The sequence below is a fragment of the Ostrinia furnacalis genome, unplaced genomic scaffold, assembly GCF_004193835.3.
Source record: "Ostrinia furnacalis isolate ACB-3 unplaced genomic scaffold, ASM419383v2 OfSCF4162, whole genome shotgun sequence".
Lineage (NCBI taxonomy): Eukaryota > Metazoa > Arthropoda > Insecta > Lepidoptera > Crambidae > Ostrinia > Ostrinia furnacalis.
The window spans coordinates 170,522-191,576 of NW_021134401.1; the positions used below are offsets into that span (position 1 = coordinate 170,522).

General features: G+C 39.3%; 1 protein-coding gene across 1 annotated transcript in view; it reads left to right on the forward strand.

Annotated features, from left to right (window-relative positions):
• LOC114358994 (uncharacterized) overlaps positions 1-21,055 on the forward strand; it is a 200,162-nt gene that overhangs the window by 155,868 nt on the left and 23,239 nt on the right. Inside the window, exon 6 of the mRNA XM_028313210.1 lies at positions 9,417-9,553. Within this exon, the coding sequence (XP_028169011.1) occupies positions 9,417-9,553 (137 nt within the window). The remainder of the gene's footprint in view (positions 1-9,416; positions 9,554-21,055) is intronic.

Sequence of the window (21,055 nt, forward strand, 5' to 3'; positions counted from 1 at the left end):
TGTAAGACAAGGCAGGTATTTAACTGCAATCGCATGTTTAGTGAGATGCAGTCTAGGATGGTACATTATCTGCCCTGTAAGTGCCTATTGTATTCACTCTCGCCTTGAAAAATAATCTTCGTTATTCTTTGACCACCCACGTCACCGTGGTTGCGGGACTGTTCCCGCCTCTCGTTGCCACTGTTGCAACTCCTGTGTAGCCAGGATCTACAGCTTGATCGTCAATAAAAACACAATCAGTGAAGGTCAAGTTTGTCCCGAGGGAAAACTGTCATTGGACCCGCAACGGTATTAATCAGAATAACATAATTATGTCGGAGGTTCGAAGTTAAGGTTCTTTTTTTTTTTTTTTTTTTTTTTTACCAAATTTTTTTATCCACAACGAGGAAGCTCTTGGCCTGTATCTCACCTGATGGTAAGTGACGATCAGGCCGAAGGTGGAAGCGAGCTTCACCCGGAATCCTCAACCACGGAGGAACTGGCTATCTTACCTCTAACTGCCGGAACACAATAATGCTGTGAACATTGTTGTTATGGCGACAGACTTAGGTAAGATGGTGGTAGCTAGCCAGGCGGACTTAGAACAAGCCCTACCACCAACCAAACCGAACAGAAAAATCTGCCCCCACTGGGAATCGAACCCGGGACCTCTAAGTCTGAAGCAGGTGGTCTTACCACTAGACCACAGAGGCGGTTGGACTTTCCCCCAGTGCAGAGCGGATGATAGGTGACAAAACAAAGGTTAAGTAACCTGAAAAGACCAGGTTAGAGAGTTCGTAGAAATAACAAAGCAAACCTCACAGCTGTTGTGGGCAACCTTAAAAAAAACCATTTGTTTCCACCCTCCTAAATAATAACAATCTAAACAGGCACTCCTCTCTCGACGTCCCGTACTTCCCTTTTACGGACTATATAAAACTTTACGTCGGTTTTATTATGTCTATATTTCGAGTAACAGGTAGAGGGTCGTTTGCCTAATTTTATTTGGCTACCACATTAAAGGGGGGCTGATCGCCTGCAGGTACATTTGGAAAACGTGTGGGTTGTATTACGACAACGTTAAGGTGGCATTCCAATGAAGGTAACAAACGACTAGTAGCTTTTGTTGTTTAACTAGCTTTTGCCCGCGGCTTCACTCGCGTGGACACAAATTTAGTTTGTCACAGATCGTCATAAATTATAGCCTATATGTTATTCTGGGCTATAAAGAATAATACTGTAAAGTTGCATCAAAATCCGTTCAGTAGTTTTTGCGTGAAAGAGTAACAAACGTGTTAATATCCAGACATCCATACAAACTTTCGCATTTATAATATTAGTAAGATATTTCTAGCCAAAAAGTCCATTAAATTCACGACCCAATTTAGTCTTAAAATTACTTCTGTTGGGCTTTGATACTTTTTATCAAAGTAGGTATTTCTTAGCAGCCAATTGAACTCAAACGCCCGAGTAATCTTTTGAAAATTGAATACCAATTCATGTTGTTTTACTCTTTAAAATTATCTAAACTGTTGCACGACCAGTTGACATACTAGTATAATTAGTTTTAACATGTACCCGGCACTTGATATTCCATATTAGACGCTATCCATTTTGGTCAAGTACGTAAAACTCAAGCCGTCATAGTTATTATATCAAACAAAGCCTATTGCAATATGCAACTCGACCTCACTCCCATCATGAGTAATGCTTTTTAGGGTTCCGTACCTAAAGGACAAAAACGGGACCCTATTACTAAGATTGCAGATGGATAGCCATCTGTCTGTCAAAACAGAATAAAAAAATTAATTGGGGCTCTCCTATACAGCAATCGTGTTTTGCCATTTTTTTCAAGCTTAATTTCAAGAACAAACTACACTCGCGAGCAAAAGTATGGAATCACTTGTATGAAGTTGTTTCCACGCGATCTTGTGTACTAACGAATTTGTTAGTAACAAAAAAAGTGACACCATTTTAAAGATTAAACTTTTAACTTTAAATTGATACCAAATTCATTTAAATCACACCAGTATTTAAAAAGATATCCCGGCTGATGTGAAGAAGTAAGTAAAATGACATGTATCAACTGTTTGATACGTCGCGAGTTACGGCCTATTTACCCCCTATAAAAGCACATGTTTTCGGATTTTTGCTCTCACACGTTAATCCATACACATCTCCGCTTCTTTTGACACTTTACCTGGGATTCTACACCTTCAGAAGCAGCACAGATCGTTGCACTATTGCAAGAAGGGCTCAGCCAGCGGGCTGTCGCACGTCAGCCCCACATAAGCCAGTCCTGGGTTTCGAAAGTTTTAAGACGCTTTCGGGAGACTAGTGGCTTTATCCCGAGACCAAGTTCTGAACAGCGCCGGTGCACATCGCAGAGGGATGACCGTTTTTTCATGTCAACCTCTCTATGAAATCGTCATTTGACTGGTATCGACGTCCAGCAAGAGCTGAGTAAATGTTCGTAGGATAGCTGTTAGCGAGTGGACAGTTCGTCTAAGACATATGCAATAGAATTTGACTCCAAAAAGGCCTGCCACAGGCTCGAAACTAACGGCAGGTCACCGACTAGCACGCTTTCAATTAGCTCGCACTTATTTTGATGGGAGCGCGAGTAATGGAGGCGAGTTTTGTTCTCCAATGAATGCAGACTGAGTTTGCAGTGCAGCAGTCGAAGAGGTCGGGTCTACAGGCGACCTGAGGAGCGATTTGTGTAGTGCTGGTTCGCTGAAACAGTGGCTAATGGGGGTGGCTTGCTCGACTTCCCATCGAGATGTGTACGAGCAAATTGAAAGCGTGCTTATCGGTGACCTGCCGTCAGTTTCGAGCCTGTGGCAGGCCTTTTTAGAGTCAAATTCTATTGCTTATATCTTAGACGAACTGTCCACTTGCTAACAGCTATCCTACGACCATTTTTGAGCTCTTACTGGACGTCGATACCAGTCAAATGACGATTTTATAGAGAAGTTGACATGAAAAAACGGTCATCCCTTTGCGCTGTGCACCGGCGCTGTTCAAAACTTGGTCTCGGGATAAAGCCACCAGACTCCCGAAAGCGTCTTAAAACAGGACTGGCTTATGTGGAGCTGACGTGCGACAGCCCGCTGGCTGAGCCCTTCTTGCAATAGTGCAATGATTTGTGCTGCTTCTGAAGGTGTAGAATCCCAGGTAAAGTGTCAAAAGAAGCGGAGATATGTATGGATCAACGTGTGAAAGCAAAAATCCGAAAACACATGCTTTTTAAATAGGCCGCAACTCGCGACGTATCAAACAGTTGATACGTCTTTTTACTTACTTATTCACATCAGCCGGGATATCTTTTTAAATACTGGTGTGATTTAAATGAATTTGGTATCAATTTAAAGTTAAAAGTTTAATCTTTAAAATGGNAGGGGGTAAATAGGCCGCAACTCGCGACGTATCAAACAGTTGATACGTCTTTTTACTTACTTATTCACATCAGCCGGGATATCTTTTTAAATACTGGTGTGATTTAAATGAATTTGGTATCAATTTAAAGTTAAAAGTTTAATCTTTAAAATGGTGTCACTTTTTTTGTTACTAACAAATTCGTTAGTACTCAAGATCGCGTGGAAACAACTTCATGTAAGTGATTCCATACTTTTGCTCGCGAGTGTATTTACATACCCACAGTTTGGTACGGAACCTTCGGTGCGCGGATCCGACTCGCACTTAGTTGTTTTTTTCTAGTTTCCCAACTTCAATGAGCCCTCATACGAGTAGTTATGTCAGTGTATAGGTGGGGTGTTTTGAAAAACGGGCTCTACCAAGTTTACCCCTACTCTGTCCTTTTTCTTTGCGGTAAATAGCCCCAGGAAATTGTATGTGAGCATCATACGAGCATTAATACGCACTGGTATTTTGAAAAGCGGCTAATGTATGGAAGACATGGAAACGGAATATTATGCTGTACTGGGAAATGAGAACTCTTCTGTGGAAACAAGTACTTATTCCTTTAAAAGATAGGTAATTATATCATACACCAACTCAGAATATAACAAAAAGGGAAGATAGATACGGTATGTTACTCGTATATTACGTTTCTATGGAAAAATCAAGGGCCTGACAACATGGCCAATGTCATTGTCAGTGATGGTAATTTTATTTTATTGTAGGTATTTTATAAATGAAGACGTGGACTTTGTTTTTGGTTCTTAAAGTGTTCGTACAATTGCAAGTAGTCTCTGCGCGAATATCCGTAGCTCAGACCGATGGTGAACTGTCAAAAATGATCTGATGATGAGATGATATCTTCCCTTTTTTTAAATCTACCAAGATTAAAACAAAAAGGGAGGTAGGTGTTAGAAAACCTGTTAGTTAGTTTCTGGGGGTTAAAGTGTATGCTTGGCTACGCTTGTTGAACATAGAAACGTTTCGCCATGGTTGTGGTTTTTCTCACAAAGACTTCAGTTTTCCACTTTATTCCACGGCTCCACGCCGTGTTTTACGTGTGAAATAATAGCCCGAGATGAGTATCCCTCACACTCGGTTTGTGAGGTAGGCGTTTATTAAAACCGCGCATTTTCGTCTCTAAGGGTTGCCGCGGACTGTGTTTTGATTTCACTGTTGTTTATTGTGTGGTCTCTTTCACTCTATTGTTCGTTTGCATGTAATTGTCCTGCTCTTACGCAGTGGACACTCCATGGAGATTACAAAGTTTTAAGTTTAAAGGAAATAACCTACTTTGGCAGTACACGCTTCAGAAAAGAAGATATAATTTGGCAGTCTCTATTAATAAGTAGATATTTATTTGCATTAGACATAAAGCCCTTAAGCAAAGCTTAAAACTAAACAGATAATATGGGCCCTGTGTGCTTACCATGAGTTTACGTTAGGCGTGCTTGCTAGCGAGTACGTCAAAAAATTCCACGAAGATTTTAGTTCTCGAAAGTAGCCACTAGGGGCGCTGTACAATATGTCATACATTTAAATGTCATTATTTTACGCAGTCGATAGCGAGCACACCTAAAGTAAACTCATGGTAAGCACACTGTTTGGCACTACAATTAAAAGAGAGGAATATTCGTATCTACTAAATTAATATGACAACTTAGCCGTCTTATGTTTATTACTTACTCTTGGCAACGAAGTCAAGATTGTCCAAGTTCCAAACATTGTTAACTTATACACTCGCGAGCAAAAGTATGGAATCACTTACATGAAGTTGTTTCCACGCGATCTTGTGTACTAACGAATTTGTTAGGAACAAAAAAAGTGGCACCATTTTAAAGATTAAACTTTTATCTTTAAATTGATACCAAATTCATTTAAATCACACCAGTATTTAAAAAGATATCCCGGCTGATGTGAAGAAGTAACGAAAAAGACATGTATGAACTGTTTGATACGTCGCGAGTTGCGGCCTATTTACCCCCTATAAAAGCACGCGTTTTCGGATTTTTGCTTTCACACGTTGATTCATACACATCTCCGCTTCTTTTGACACTTTAACTGGGATTCTACACCTTCAGAAGCAGCACAAATCGTTGCACTATTGCTAGAAGGGCTCAGCCAGCGGGCTGTCGCACGTCAGCGCCACATAAGCCAGTCCTGGGTTTCGAAAGTTTTAAGACGCTTTCGGCAGACTGGTGGCTTTATCCCGAGACCAAGTTCTGAACAGCGCCGGCGCACATCGCAGAGGGAAGACCGTTTTTTCATGTCAACCTCTCTATGAAATCGTCATTTGACTGGAATCGACGTCCAGTAAGAGCTCAGAAATGTTCGTAGGATAGCTGTTAGCGAGTAGACAGTTTGTCTAAGACATAAGCAATAGAATTTAACTCCAAAAAGGCCTGCCACAGGCTCGAAACTGACGGCAGGTCACCGATAAGCACGCTTTCAATTTGCTCGTACACATCTCGATGTTAAGTCGAGCAAGCCACCCCCATAAGCCACTGTTTCAGCGAACCAGCACTGCACAAATCGCTCCTCAGGCCGCCTATAAACCCGACCTCTTCGACTGCTGCCCTGCAAACACAGTTTGCATTCATCGGAGAACAGAACTCGCCTCCATTACTCGCCTTCCCATCGAGATGTGTACGAGCAAATTGAAAGGGTGCTTATCGGTGACCTGCCGTCAGTTTCGAGCCTGTGGCAGGCCTTTTTGGAGTCAAATTCTATTGCTTATATCTTAGACGAACTGTCCACTCGCTAACAGCTATCTTACGAACATTTCTGAGCTCTTGATGGACATCGATTCCAGTCAAATGACGATTTCATAGAGAGGTTGACATGAAAAAACGGTCTTCCCTCTGCGATGTGCACCGGCGCTGTTCAGAACTTGGTCTCGGGATAAAGCCACTAGTCTCCCGAAAGCGTCTTGAAACTTTCGAAACCCAGGACTGGCTTATGTGGCGCTGACGTGCGACAGCCCGCTGGCTGAGCCCTTCTTGCAATAGTGCAACGATTTGTGCTGCTTCTGAAGGTGTAGAATCCCAGGTAAAGTGTCAAAAGAAGCGGAGATGTGTATGAATCAACGTGTGAAAGCAAAAATCCGAAAACGCGTGCTTTTATAGGGGGTAAATAGGCCGCAACTCGCGACGTATCAAACAGTTCATACATGTCTTTTTCGTTACTTCTTCACATCAGCCGGGATATCTTTTTAAATACTGGTGTGATTTCAATGAATTTGGTATCATTTTAAAGATAAAAGTTTAATCTTTAAAATGGTGCCACTTTTTTTGTTACTAACAAATTCGTTAGTACACAAGTTCGCGTGGAAACAACTTCATGTAAGTGATTCCATAGTTTTGCTCGCGAGTGTATAAAAGCTTATATTAGTTTACAATGTTTGGAACTTGGACAATCCGGTGTTTAGTTGTATAACATTTTGATGTGACAACCCTAACGAATAAACAGAGCGGCCGTGTCACCGCCACCGTATTACGAACACTCAAAAGGCGCTGAGCGTATTGTACGTTATTATTCCGACATGTTGGTTTTGTTTCATTCGAGCCAGGACTATTGTAAACAAATAGTTCGCTATCCAAGTGAGCGTCGGCTGGGGTGGGAACAAGTTGCAAGACAAAATCGAGCTTTCTGAAGCTTTCACAAACAGTTTTTACTATTTTATTAAAAAGTGTTCGCCCCTGGCTTGCCGCGATGGCGGGCGGCGCGCTTAGGCGCGGAGAGAGCCCGCCTCGCCGCTCGTATTAACACTAATTTATCTAATAATTCCTAGTAGAAACTTAATTAAAAACAAAGAGTTTTTAATCGGCTGTTAAATTCGATTTATTGTAGCTTTGAAATTCAAATTTTTTTTTTTGCTCAGAAACATGGCCTACCAACCAATAGGCTAGTTGACTAAAAAAATTTTTTTAGTCCGTAATGTTTAATATCAAAAAATATTGGACACATATATTTTTATTTGTCAATCTAACAAATAATTACATAGTTATGGTGCGTTGAAGTTGCGCACGACGTCACAACGTGCGGCATTTTTAAGCAAGCGTTGACGTCACGGGCCTCTTCTTATGAACTTTGGGGCGCTTTATCTCTTTAAATTTTCATTAGTTTGAAAAAGTGAAAAATACGTGTGGAGTATTTTTTGATAAGTTAACTGACGGACTAATTAAAACTCTTGCTTTTTGACCCAGGCAACATCCCCATTGTTTTCGCAACGAAAATGAAGTCAACCAATGAGGGTTTTCGCGATTGAAAAATCCGCCAGATGGCAATACGTAGACGGGAGGTCCAAATGCTGCATGATTGGTGGATTTTGACATATCTGTCAATGTCATGTCAAAAATAACCAATCATGCAGCATTTGGACCTCGCGTAAACCCTCATTATTAAAATTGATCCGAAGGGTCAAGATAAAAATATTCGGGTCCAACGTTAAATCCGTTCTGCTCTATGGGTGTGAAACGTGAAAGGTCACCAAGGTTATCTCGCACCAGCTGCAGGTCTTCATCAACCGCTGCCTTCGCCGAATTCTCGGCATATACTGGCCCGAGAAAATCTCCAACGTCGAGCTATATTGGAACGCTGCCACGAAATTCCGATCGACCAGCAGATCAAGCGCCGCAAGTGGAACTGGATTGGCCATACTCTCCGAAGGGACCCTGATCACATCCCTAAGCAAGCTCTGGATTGGAATCCCCAAAGAAAACGCAAACGTGGTCGACCCAGGCAAACTTGGCGGCGCACTGTAGCGGACGAGACGAAGAAGATCGGCAAGACCTGGAGCGAGATCAAGCGAGAAGCTCAAGACCGAACGAGATGGAGGACTGTTGTGGACGCCCTCTGCCCCATCTAGGGGACATAGGACCATAAGTCAAGTAAACCCTCATTGCTTTCGCAACCTGATGACTTGTAGTCCATACAAAGTCTATAGTAACGTTTTGATATAAAAAGTACCTAGTATCTCAGTTGACGGGTATCCAACCTATTCGAGCCTTCTATAGAAACGCATTTGGCGACATATGTAGACGGCCATAGAATGTTCCAACTAAGAGTCCTGGCAATTGCTATTTGCTACATTAGTTAGTTAATCCACTAAGCTCCGTTGACGACCTCCATTCGTCTCGCTCACCGCCTAATTTCTTGCTCGATCTCCCTAAGATGCTTACGTATAACATAATCATCTCATAAGCGCTTAACTCAAAACGACTTATGCCCGTTTTCACCATCAATCCCTAATTTTTAAGTGAACCCTATGGTAAAACATAACAGGTATTTTGTTAACATAAGGGTCACTCAAAAATTAGGTATTGGTGGTGAAAGCAGACAAGAAGTTTTTATGTAGCCTATCTTATATTGACAGCATATGACTAGTGTAGTTTCGAATCGTTATGACAATACATAACAAAAAGTATTGACTGCACCTAGATTTTTTTATTACGTTAGCTGTTAGAAGATTTTATGAACTGCTCAGAGCTTTCTGATCGTATATTTATCTGTAGCCTGAACCGGCGCAGTATTAGCTTGAACATAGTATATCCCAGACTCGATCCCAAGTTGACACAGATGAAGTTTTTTCTAAGTTGGCTAAAAATTCGCTACGAAAAATGATACTTATCTTGTGTTATACCTTTGTTTGTCACCTGTAATCAGCTTTGCAATGGAGGAAAGTCGAACCATAACTTCGAACTCCTCCTATCTTCTGATTAATTTAGTTGCGGATCCAATGGCAGTTTAACTTCCCCCCGGGACAAACTTGACCTTCTCTGGTTGGGTTTTTATTGGCGATCAAGCTGTAGATTCTGGCTACACAGGAATTGCAGCGGTGGAAATGGGAGGTGGGAATCCCGTTGTGTTACAAAAGGGTCAACCACCATAGTCTAATGGTCAATAGGGATCGAACCAAAATCATTAGTTTGGTAACACGTGTGCGACATATGTAAATGATACTTACGAGTACAAATTTTTTTAAACTATGTTATTGACGAATGTTTCTCTTGTTACAGAGGGTGTGGAGGGCGGCAGCGGACCTGGCGATGAGGACGAGGAGGAGGATGACTCCGACTGCATAGTTCAGTGCGTTGACAACATGCCTCCACCATTTCGCAACCTCTGCGGATCCCACAGATTTTTCAATCTCAATGTAAGTACCGTAGTTTTTACATAAAAGGACGTAGCACACTTATCAACCCGCAAAGGGATCGTAACCGTATCAACTCGAGGCGGTCAGTATTATTTGTATGAAACTCCATACTGCAACTGCAACGCAGACTTATCCGCACCTTAACGTAAATGCCTAGCGTCGCAGTTGATAGCGCGCAAATGGCGATGATAGCGCGCGAAAGGCGATGATAGCGCGCGGAAGGCAATGACAGCTAGCGATACGGTGTGGCCTGGTTTCCACTATGCCGGACCGGCATTTTTGCAGGTGCGGTAAAATAGCGGCGGTACAAATTGTATGAAGCTGTTCACATTATCCCGGATCCGGCATTTTCGCCGAGTCCGGCATTTTTACCGAGCGTTTTGTCGCTACAAAATGCCGGCAAAATCACCGGACCGGAGTAATGTGAACGAGTTGCGGCCCACCCCGCCGCGCCCGTGGCGTGCTTCCCGCACTTCATTCGGCTCGGATTTCTGATCCGGTGAATCCGGTGTAATGTGAACACCCTTGTCCGGTGTTCGGTTTCCGGCAGAAATGCCGGTCCGGCATAGTGGGAACCCGGCCTGTCGATTCCTTTCCGAGTTGACAAGTCTGCTATGACGTTTAATCGGAAAAAATACTTTTGACTATAGTTTTTGTCAGTGCAATATCTCTAGGCCTCCGAAACCAAGACATTTTCTCCTGTAATCAACAAAAGACTGTCAAAGACCTGAGCAAGTTATATAGCTGTATGTAGATGCGTAATAAGTGCCCTGAAAATACACTTATATCTAAAGAACTTACCATGTGGCATCACATTGTGTCAATCTAATACGAAATAGAAAAACTAATGCGAAACTAACAACGCAACGTATGAAACTTTAACATTTAAATAATTATGTGTTTATTGCAAAAAAGCTCTGTCCTGGTTGTATTAAAGTCCATAGAGTTCAGTATTAACACGTGTAATCGGACATGGTCCTTACATTGTTACAGACTATCGAACCAAGTAACTTTTCAGTGTATATCGGTGTAAGCCATACAATAGAAGCATAAAGTGCAAAAAAAGTCAGATGGGGCCGCGGGCTTTGTCTACCTTTTTATAAAAATACTTAAGAACCTTTTTATTCTGCATTCTTTAAGCCCAATTAGAAAAGGATTAAGTTATAACAGAGGATCGTTTGAGGCTTCTTTCTTTAGCCTATCTCTTAAGGATCGCCGTTGAAAGTAAAAAAGAAAATCCTTTAAACAAAGTTTCTTTCTTAGTGCACTCTATAAAGAGTGGATAATATTATGCAATATTTCTTTTTGTGTTAACTTAAGTAGCTTAATTAACTTAGTTTCTCATAATTTAACTAGCGGCCGCCCGCGACTTCGTACGCGTGGATCCCGTTTTACCCCCTTCATCTATCTTACGCGGTTTAGATTTTTTCATACAAATGTTTTTTCCCGCTAACTTCCGTTCCCGTGAGAATTTTGCAATAGCCTGTTGTAACTAAGCTTTAAGTTTACTAAGGTACTTGCATGCCAAATTTCAAGCGTCTAACTTAAGCGGTTTAGATTTTTCATACAAAAGGATTTTCCCGCTAATTTCCGTTTCTGTGGGAATTTCGGGAATTCCTTTCTTAGTGCACCTTTACGGTACCTAAGCTACGTCCCCTCCAAATTTCAAGTGCCTGCGTTTAGCCGTTTAGGCTATGCGTTGATCTATCTTACGCGGTTTAGATTTTTTTCATACAAATGTTTTTTCCCGCTAACTCCCGTTCCCGTGGGAATTTTGCAATAATCTGTTGTAACTAAGCTTAAAGTTTACTAAGGTACCTGCATGCCTAATATCAAGCGTCTAACTTAAGCGGTTTAGATTTTTCATACAAAAGGATTTTCCCGCTAATTTCCGTTTCTGTGGGAATTTCGGTAATTCCTTTCTTAGTGCACCTCTACGGTACCTAAGCTCCGTCCCCTCCACTTTTCAAGTGCCTGCGTTTAGCCGTTTAGGCTATGCGTTGATCTATCTTACGCGGTTTAGATTTTTTTCATACAAATGTTTTTTCCCGCTAACTCCCGTTCCCGTGGGAATTTTGCAATAATCTGTTGTAACTAAGCTTAAAGTTTACTAAGGTACCTGCATGCCTAATATCAAGCGTCTAACTTAAGCGGTTTAGATTTTTCATACAAAAGGATTTTCCCGCTAATTTCCGTTTCTGTGGGAATTTCGGTAATTCCTTTCTTAGTGCACCTTTACGGTACCTAAGCTACGTCCCCTCCAAATTTCAAGTGCCTGCGTTTAGCCGTTTAGGCTATGCGTTGATCTATCTTACGCGGTTTAGATTTTTTTCATACAAATGTTTTTTCCCGCTAACTCCCGTTCCCGTGGGAATTTTGCAATAATCTGTTGTAACTAAGCTTTAAGTTTACTAAGGTACCTGCATGCCTAATATCAAGCGTCTAACTTAAGCGGTTTAGATTTTTCATACAAAAGGATTTTCCCGCTAATTTCCGTTTCTGTGGGAATTTCGGTAATTCCTTTCTTAGTGCACCTCTACGGTACCTAAGCTACGTCCCCTCCAAATTTCAAGTGCCTACGTTTAGCCGTTTAGGCTATGCGTTGATCTATCTTACGCGGTTTAGATTTTTTTCACACAAATGTTTTTTCCCGCTAACTCCCGTTCCCGTGGGAATTTTGCAATAATCTGTTGTAACTAAGCTTTAAGTTTACTAAGGTACCTGCATGCCTAATTTCAAGCGTCTAACTTAAGCGGTTTATATTTTTCATACAAAAGGATTTTCCCGCTACTTCCCGTTCCCGGATGTGGATGTCAGTTAACTCTTTCACGCAAAAATCTGCTGAACGGATTTTGATGAAACTTTACAGTATTATTGTTATAGAATAACATAGGCTTTAATTTATGATGATTTGTCACAAACTGATTTTCAGGCGGGTGAAGCCGCGGACAAAAGCTAGTATTTATAAAATTTCACTTTTATTGCCTCAGGGGATCCCAAAATGACTTTTTACTTTGTGTAGTTTTTAACAGCATAAGCAAAGGGAACCTTTGATCTGCCAGCGAGTTTGTCTTGCACGAAATTACAACAGAAACCAATTAGGCCGTAAAAAAAAGAAGACAAAATTCTCTTTTACAAATGACCTATGAATATGGAAAGAATCATTTTATACTACGCCTTTATATGCCCTATTGAGTACCGGACCGAAAATACCTACATCATATTATACAAGTTCTTTCTCATTTGGATAAGAATATATTATCCACCCACTCTGATCATAATCTCAGTCTCGGTTTTGTCTTACAACAAATAAAACAAAGATTCAAATTAAAGATAAAGCTCGGCAGCCTTTTACTGTGCCAAACAATCTGCGAAGGCAGATGCCTTTCTTCTTCTGCAGATTCTTACAATAGTAAAAAACAAAAAGCATAGCTGTTGTTGCTCAGGTGCAATATTCTCAAATTACGGATCCGGCGACTGGGACCGCGGTCCTAGTTAATTGCGGTCCCAGTCGCCGGAAGCTTTAAATGATCGACATTCACGCTAGTGAATTAATTTTAAATACCTGCTTTACACCTTTTTAGAATTAATTTCCGTAATATTTCAAAAGCTTAGCAAACGATCGTCTAAATTACCTTTTAGACAAGACTCAACCGTTTGAATAACAGCTACTGTCAAATCGCTTTAAATTCGTCATTTCATTAAAACTGACAGGTTTAAATGATAAAATATTCTAGTGCTAACGTATTCCAAAAGCAAACTGTTAGGGCTGCCCCTAAATCACTCGGGGCATTCATTTGCCGTGTCTGTCATTTTGCTCCCCTAAAATTCGTCCACTCGCGAACGCCGCTCCGTTAGCGCGCATAAATTGTGTTCTGGTAGGGTTGCAACAAAATACCATTTTCATTCCGTTTAGGGAAATCACAATTGAGTTATACATTTGAATTCGAGATGAACAGAACAAGCTGATACAGATGTGTTATCTCAAAAAATAGTGTAGCGATAATTGGCGCATTTAAATAAATGAAGAGAATATGATGATGAGTATGATGAATGGATGAAAGGATGAAAACGAGCTGATAGTTATGTAATATCTCAAAAAAGAGAGCAGTGATGATTGAAAACTTTCCATATTATTAACAATTTAAAGAGCTACCTGGGCTTAACTGATTTATTACTTTTTTTTGTTAACTAATAAGTAGTCGTGCTACAACAAAATTAAAATTATGAAAATGTCATACACAACCCTATTTTCCCTATTTCTTTATTATTTGCGCAAGAAATTTGTTTGCAGATACTTTGGCTGTGAACAGACTGTTCATAACTATATTCACGGATATTTTATTTATATATTTATGGCTCACAAAACAAGACAGTTACAATAGTATTTAGGCACAATAATAACAATCCATACATTAATCTTTACCGCAACTCTTAACATGTGGGCACAGAATGTAAAAAAAATCTTCATAAATATCATCATTCGTAGATTCATTCAAATCCACTACAGTGAACTGCCACTCAACGGTGAGTCAATAATGTTTACATCTGTAATCTGTAGGTGTTATTCAGAATATTTGTATTGGAACAACTATTTAAAAGTTTTAAATACTGACAAACTTGATTAAAAATAAAGTACCTCAAGCTATAAAGCTGCAACGACGTTATAGCTGATGCATTTGCTAATGATGCCGTCTACGTACCTAAACCAAGTCGTGTATTTCAGTGCAATTCTCAAATTAAAATTGGTTGGTGGCACGCGAAACCCCAATTGAGTATAAATGTCTCTATCTAGAGTCACATACGCTCTTCAATGTGCCCGCACCCGGTTATTTGAAATACTCGTAGTACAAGTAGATTTTATCTGTGCTACTTACATGATCCCTTCTGCCTACATATAACAGCTTGCGACTAAGACCGTTCGGCCAAATTTTGCTATGACCCAAGTGTTAACCAATCACGGTTATCACAAATCATATTTGCACCGCTTTCACATCGTCGCCGATGAGAATTGTCCCTGCGACGACCAAACCTCTCAAACGTGGAAGCACCTATTAACACAATGTCCCCGATTTGTAATACAACGACAAAATCACGAAATTACTTCCTCCATGCTCAATGTCGAACCATACAATCTTACAGATTTAATTAAAAAAGAAGAGACCATCAAAAGCTTTCAAAAATTCATCACCTATATTGTAAATCACCTAAAAGAATTCAACAAATAGAAATGTAATCCAATTTATATCCAAAAAATAGCACACCGTCTTGCAACTGGAGTAATCCAATAGCACCTTTTGCAAGGCATAACAAATGATCATTTATAAAATAAATAAAAAGTAAACTATGCAAAAAACGTTAGGTACAACATTACCTACATTACATAAAAGCTCTCTTTTCCAGAAGAGAGCTTTTACAAGTACCTATCGTACCTAAGTACATTCCAATTAAACAAGAATTAATATGTAGGTACTGTAAAGGAAATATATGATGGATTTGAAAAAGCTACTTGTTAGAATAATTACATATNTTTTGCAAGGCATAACAAATGATCATTTATAAAAAATAAAAATAAATATACTTACGAGCAAAAGTATGGAATCACCCCCTTGTGTTTTGTTCCGAGCCATCTTAAGAACTGAATGCCTATGAATGTATCTATGGTATCAATTTAAAGTATATAATGTCACCTTTAAAATGGTACCATTTTTATTTATCTTCTATAAGTCATTTAGTTCTTACGATCGATCATAACAAACAGGGTGATTCCATACTTTTGCTCGCGAGTGTAGTTCACATGGTTGAATACAAGGACACACTGTAAGGTACTGATTGTATTGGTATTGGACGTGGGTTGGATTTATTTCAATAAATAAATTACCAATTTAGTAAACGTGTAATGAATTGTTGTCTTATTATACTTAATATAAAAATACATTTAATAAGAATTTCAAAAGATCCACTACGCAAAACTCTTAAAATGTTTTGCAATCTGTATATTTCTTTGGAGTTTATGTATTATACTCATTCAAATGTGAAAACATTTTTATTTGAAAAATATCTCGTTTCTCAGAATCATTTTTAGAATCGTCTTCGCAAGATGTTTTAAGTTTGTCAAAGGAGTTGGTAAATGAATACTTACTACTTTCAATACGCTTTTGGAACCTTCGCGATTTTGTCTGGAAAATTGCTGCATTTGCGAATTATAATACTATTGAGTTGAAGTTCGTCAAAGGGTAACGAAGCGTAAATTTTTATTGGGTAACTTTCAGTGTTTTGGTTATTTAAGTTAAGTAATTGTTGTTTTTAAGCGTGTGATAAAAATAAATGAACCGGAAAGGGCTCAGATCGGGCCAATGTTTATCATAAACAGGTAGGGAACTCGGATTTGAGTCGCCGACTCAGCAACTCTTCGCTCATTACTTTTTAAGTTCCCAAGAAGTTATAATGGGGTTGCCAAGTTTGCTTTGGACGTTGCCATAACTGTCATAATTAAAGAGTCTACTCCCCGTAATCTGTGGATTTTGGACGTTAATGTGGTTATGAGTTCTTGTAACAAGTTGGTATTAAGTTTCGTTATGGTTAAGTTGCCTAGTGTTGGCCTCGATTAGAAAGAAAGAAAGATACATTTAATATAATGGACATCACATAATTTTTTGTTGCATTATAGCACCTATTAAAGACTGTACACACCAAGCCCGCTGACTGAAAACTGACTGAAAAAAAGAAACACAGTCGACGACTTTTACTTTCTTATGACTTTAGACAACAAGAGTCGACTACTTATATCGGCGGGTTGGCAGGCTTGGTGTGTGGACTGTGGGCAACGTAAGAAGCCAAAATATTTACATAGTGTACACAAAGGCTAGATTTATTCACGCCCGCCGTCAATCCCCTTGTGAGATTACTTGGAATTGTCCTGCTAATGGTTTGGAGCAATCGGAATTTGCAGACTAATTTGCGTGATAGTGTTGTTCAATTGTCCGCTGTAGTCGGACTTTGGGTGATATCATCTGGTATGCTCTGGAACGTTCTAGAGCTGCGGCTAAGAGCAATCGCTTCATTAATGGACTTGTGGTCTGTTGAAGCGGATGTTATAGCATTTGAGATGCTCAATCCATAGTCTGTCTGTCTTTTGTGATAAAATGGGTGATTTAGTTTGTCAATTAACAACGTCCTATGATGAAACTGTTCAATTTTTCTATTGTTTCTTAGGTATAAATAGGACGTTGTTGACCTGAAAGTCATTTAAGCTGCTATGCTGCATGCTAAAAATTAGAAAAAGTTTAAATTTTTATATTTTGAAGTCACCAATGGTAAACAGTCCAAAAAATTGTAATTGACGAACTTAATCAACCATTTTAATACAAAAGGCAGATTATACCAGCTAATTAAAGTTCACTGTGAAAGTAATCGACTGCGTCAATAAGAATTTCTTACTAATTTGACGAAATCACAAATACTAATTGCAACGAATTCTTTTTCAAAGACCCTTTCTAAAAAGCTCAATGCTATCGAAATTCTTTTTGCACGGGACCGTAAAGAGAGAATGTAACTAACAGGGAATTGAAATGATTGGAGCGAATCCAGACCTTTTCGTATTGTCATAAGGGTCGTTATCGTTATATTGGCTCGAGTTCCACGCCACTCATTAAATGAAACCGACTGTTAATACGTTTTCAATGGATTGAACATAGTCAATGGAACTCAAAGGAATTGTACATTTATTTCGGAGTCTCAGTAAGCGGGGCAATTCTTGCGTTTGTAGGCGTTTCGGCAATATTGTGTAGAGACAGACGTCGAGGAACGTCGACTTAGGTATTCTAGGCCTACTTAGTGGACGCCTCGACATTTGGATATTGCTTTTAAATTGCGACCGGAAAAGGAAAATTAAGTAAATTAACTTACAAAATTGTATTGTTGAAAAATAAATGGGCAACACTTATGTGAAAAAAAGTTAAAAAACACTCACTACATAGCTTGGTGAAACAAAGTAAGTTATAAATAAGCTTAGTGTAAGCAGTGCGTTAAAGGACATTGGGAACTTTAATATGAGAAAATGCCCCACGGCGGACAAAGATGAAACGTATTTTATTTCAAAGCTTTATACTTGTAGGTATATTCACTTAAAGCGCTATATTGTGATATATGGGAATTCTGAGATATGACGAGTCTAAGTTGAAAATATATTTGTCTAAAATGATTTGATATTTTTATATGTTATGTTGTTTGGCATTGCAGAGTAACCAATAAAAGTAAATAAAATAATATAAATAAATAAAAAATATAAATAAAATAATATAAATAAATAAAATATTATAAATACTTAAATTAATATTAGACAACATCTCATATATTACTCCAACCCAAAATAAGTAGCTAAGGCATTTGTGTTATGGAAATCGGGAACGACGAACCACACACATCCAAACCAGAGACAATGTGAAAAGATCGTTTTCTATATTGTCCCGGCCGGGAATCGATCCCGGGACCTCAGGATTGGCCCGGCACACCTTGAAAACCGGTGTGTGCGCCTCTCCGCCACCGAGGTCGTCAAAAATGTTACCTAAATGTAAAATAATATAAAATATTAAAACTTCATTTTCTCAATATTCCCATATAAGAGAGAAAAAAAAATGCACGAAAATTCATTGGATATTAGTATGTATCATCTGTGATAGGTTTCGTTTGTGTCCGCTACTTTTCGAAAAGTGGGGCAAAAAGTTCCCAATGTCATTTTCAAAATCTGAAAGTTTAGGATTTTCTGAGAGAGAATTTAATACTTGAAATTATTAACTAATTTTGTTTAGTTGCTCTTACAACACTTTAGATGAAACATTTTAGTCTTGAATCAAGCAAATAGTCTGAAATGTGGCTCCGTGTTTTGGACCGAGGGCACTGTGTCCGTCGATTCGATTAAACTGTCAGAGGCGCCTATGATGGCTCTTAAAATCTGACAGTGTTTCGACCTCAGTTTTCAAAAATAAAAGGTTTTTAATTTCTCACATTTCAGCAGCCTTGATAATTATAACATCGAGCAGTGCTTTTCTTTAAATCTCAAAAAATACGTGAATGTGAGATTACTGTCCATGTCGGAACAACACACAGAGTTCCTTATTACTATGGGCGGTAGCGCAGCGATGCAAAAGACTGTATAATGTGCTTTGAAAAAGTTTACTACTGGGTATGCTTATAATAAAAAAGGTAAAAGATACTAAGTCTTAGGCTTTTAGGCGGCACAGATTCAATCAGGAACGCTCCATTGAAATATAGGCGCTCGGTAAGCTTTCCATACCGCATATGCCAAGCGTGCTCATGTGCCGCTCTGCCACGGTGACAAGTCAGAATAATGCCTTAAGGACTATGTCTGCCTTTTACCTCTTCTCTACCTACAGCTAAAATGAGTTGTTGACTTGAAAGAGTCCGTTGAACGGATCCTTTTAACTGCTCTTATTCAGCGACTTCGCCAAACTCTGGCGAAAACACAACCAAGAGACCTTGATACAAATATTAAATGGTTACATTTCCTTTGGTATAACTGAACTGAACATTAGAGCCGTGGGCAATGGCGTGCGTATGAAACCCAGGAAAGTAGACTTCAAAGAATAATACGGGATTCCCATACCCTTGTACGCCTTGTTTACATTTCCACCAAAAAAATATGCGAGTAAGCCTTAATACATAAATCGAAACAAGATACGTAGCACTTCGTGATAATTTTTTAGGCACATCATTTCAAAGCAAACAAAAATGAATGTCGGCAAAAGGGAAATGCTTCTCTCCCAGTGGAGCGGCAGATACGTCAAGCATAATATCTGTAATTGATTGATGGAACACGAGACTCGTTCCGTGTGAATTTTCATTGTGTGTATTGGAAAATGAAGTGGGGAATCCGCGCAGACTTAGCTGTGAACTTTTTAGATATAATCGCATTTTGGGTAGGCGACTCTCCTTTTCCACTTTCCCTTTCTTGACACTGACACGCCGCGGCGTCGGAGACAAATGAACTCTGTTATTTAGGGCAGAGTATACACAGTTTTTTATATAGGAACACAAGGCAATAGGCATTTGCTTTCTTTTATAGTCACACACATACATGATTACACAAATGTGAAACGGGCATGCGAAGCTTGAGAGCAAATGTACGCTGCTGAAAAATAACATGTTATTCATGTTTGCTTTCGACGTGGGCTCAATTTAAATTGGTATTTAAATACCAATTTATTCTAAACAATAATATTGTAATTGAAACAACTCGTGTTTTCCATTTCAAGCATCAATCTTCATTATGTCACCGTCCATATAAACTCTTCAAAGCGTCCGAAACAGACAACTTATTTGAACTTTTTAGAACTTTAATTGTTGTTGAAGTATTTTTAACTATAACGGAGGAGTGACATCTAAATAAAATTGCTTGACTATTTACTATGATAAGTACAAAAGCATTTGTATGTAGTGTGAGCCGTTTCTTTACATTATGTTTTACATTAGCGGTATTAAAAAAGTCAAAGCAAAGTTTTCATGAAATCAGTACCGAACTAAGTTACAATTATCAATGCGTAATTATTGGTAATTGCGCAATTAACATTCGGTACATTAACATGATACGATATAATTAAGTACCTGTACCATACAGTGGTTAACCTAAACGGGCGGTCGGTATGGATGACATGACGCACTCAGTAAGCCGCAATCGAAGTCAAACCATTTTGTGTGGACGCGGCCCTTGTAATCACGGTCGACAGCGCATTAACTTACCGCAAAATGTTAAATTGCCCCAATCGAAATTTAACTTTAAAGGTTTAGTATTAGGTTTAAAATAGACAAACCCATTCAAGGTTAACATTTCTTCCAGGAAATAAATAACTTTTGCATTTACTATATACGAAGCATGACTCTACAAACATACTAATTATAAAAATTTCGTCGTCGTGATTCCCAAAACTTGTATGCCTATACTCAGTGACAAGGTTACATTAGATTTCTAGAATGATTTCATACTTTAAAGACGTAGCACACTTATCAACCCGGAAAGGGATCGTAACCGTATCAACTAGAGGCGGTCAGTATTCTTTATATGAATCTCCATAGTGTAAAGCACACTTAACCGCACCATAACGCCCGGTTTCTACTAAACCAAGCCGGGGCGGTGCGGAGACTAGAGGAGATGTGCGGCGAAGCTAATAAGCTATTTCCAACAAAGCTGAGCGGAGAAGAGCGGAGCGGTGGTTGGATAGGGCTCGTGAAGCAACTTTCAGGATCATTAACCAGTTTTTGGATATCTTGTATAGTTTAGAAATAATCGAGTGAGATCACGTCTTATCGTTTCCCCTACAGCCAATAGTAGGGGCGGAGCAGTAAAGAAAAATGTCAGAAAGTGGAAATATTATTCGAACTATTTTCACGCGTACGAAAGTCGCGGGCACAGGTAGTATCAAATATTTAGAAGAAGTGCTCAAGAAAAATTGTTACAATCACGGAAAGTGACCGCCCAGTTAGGTC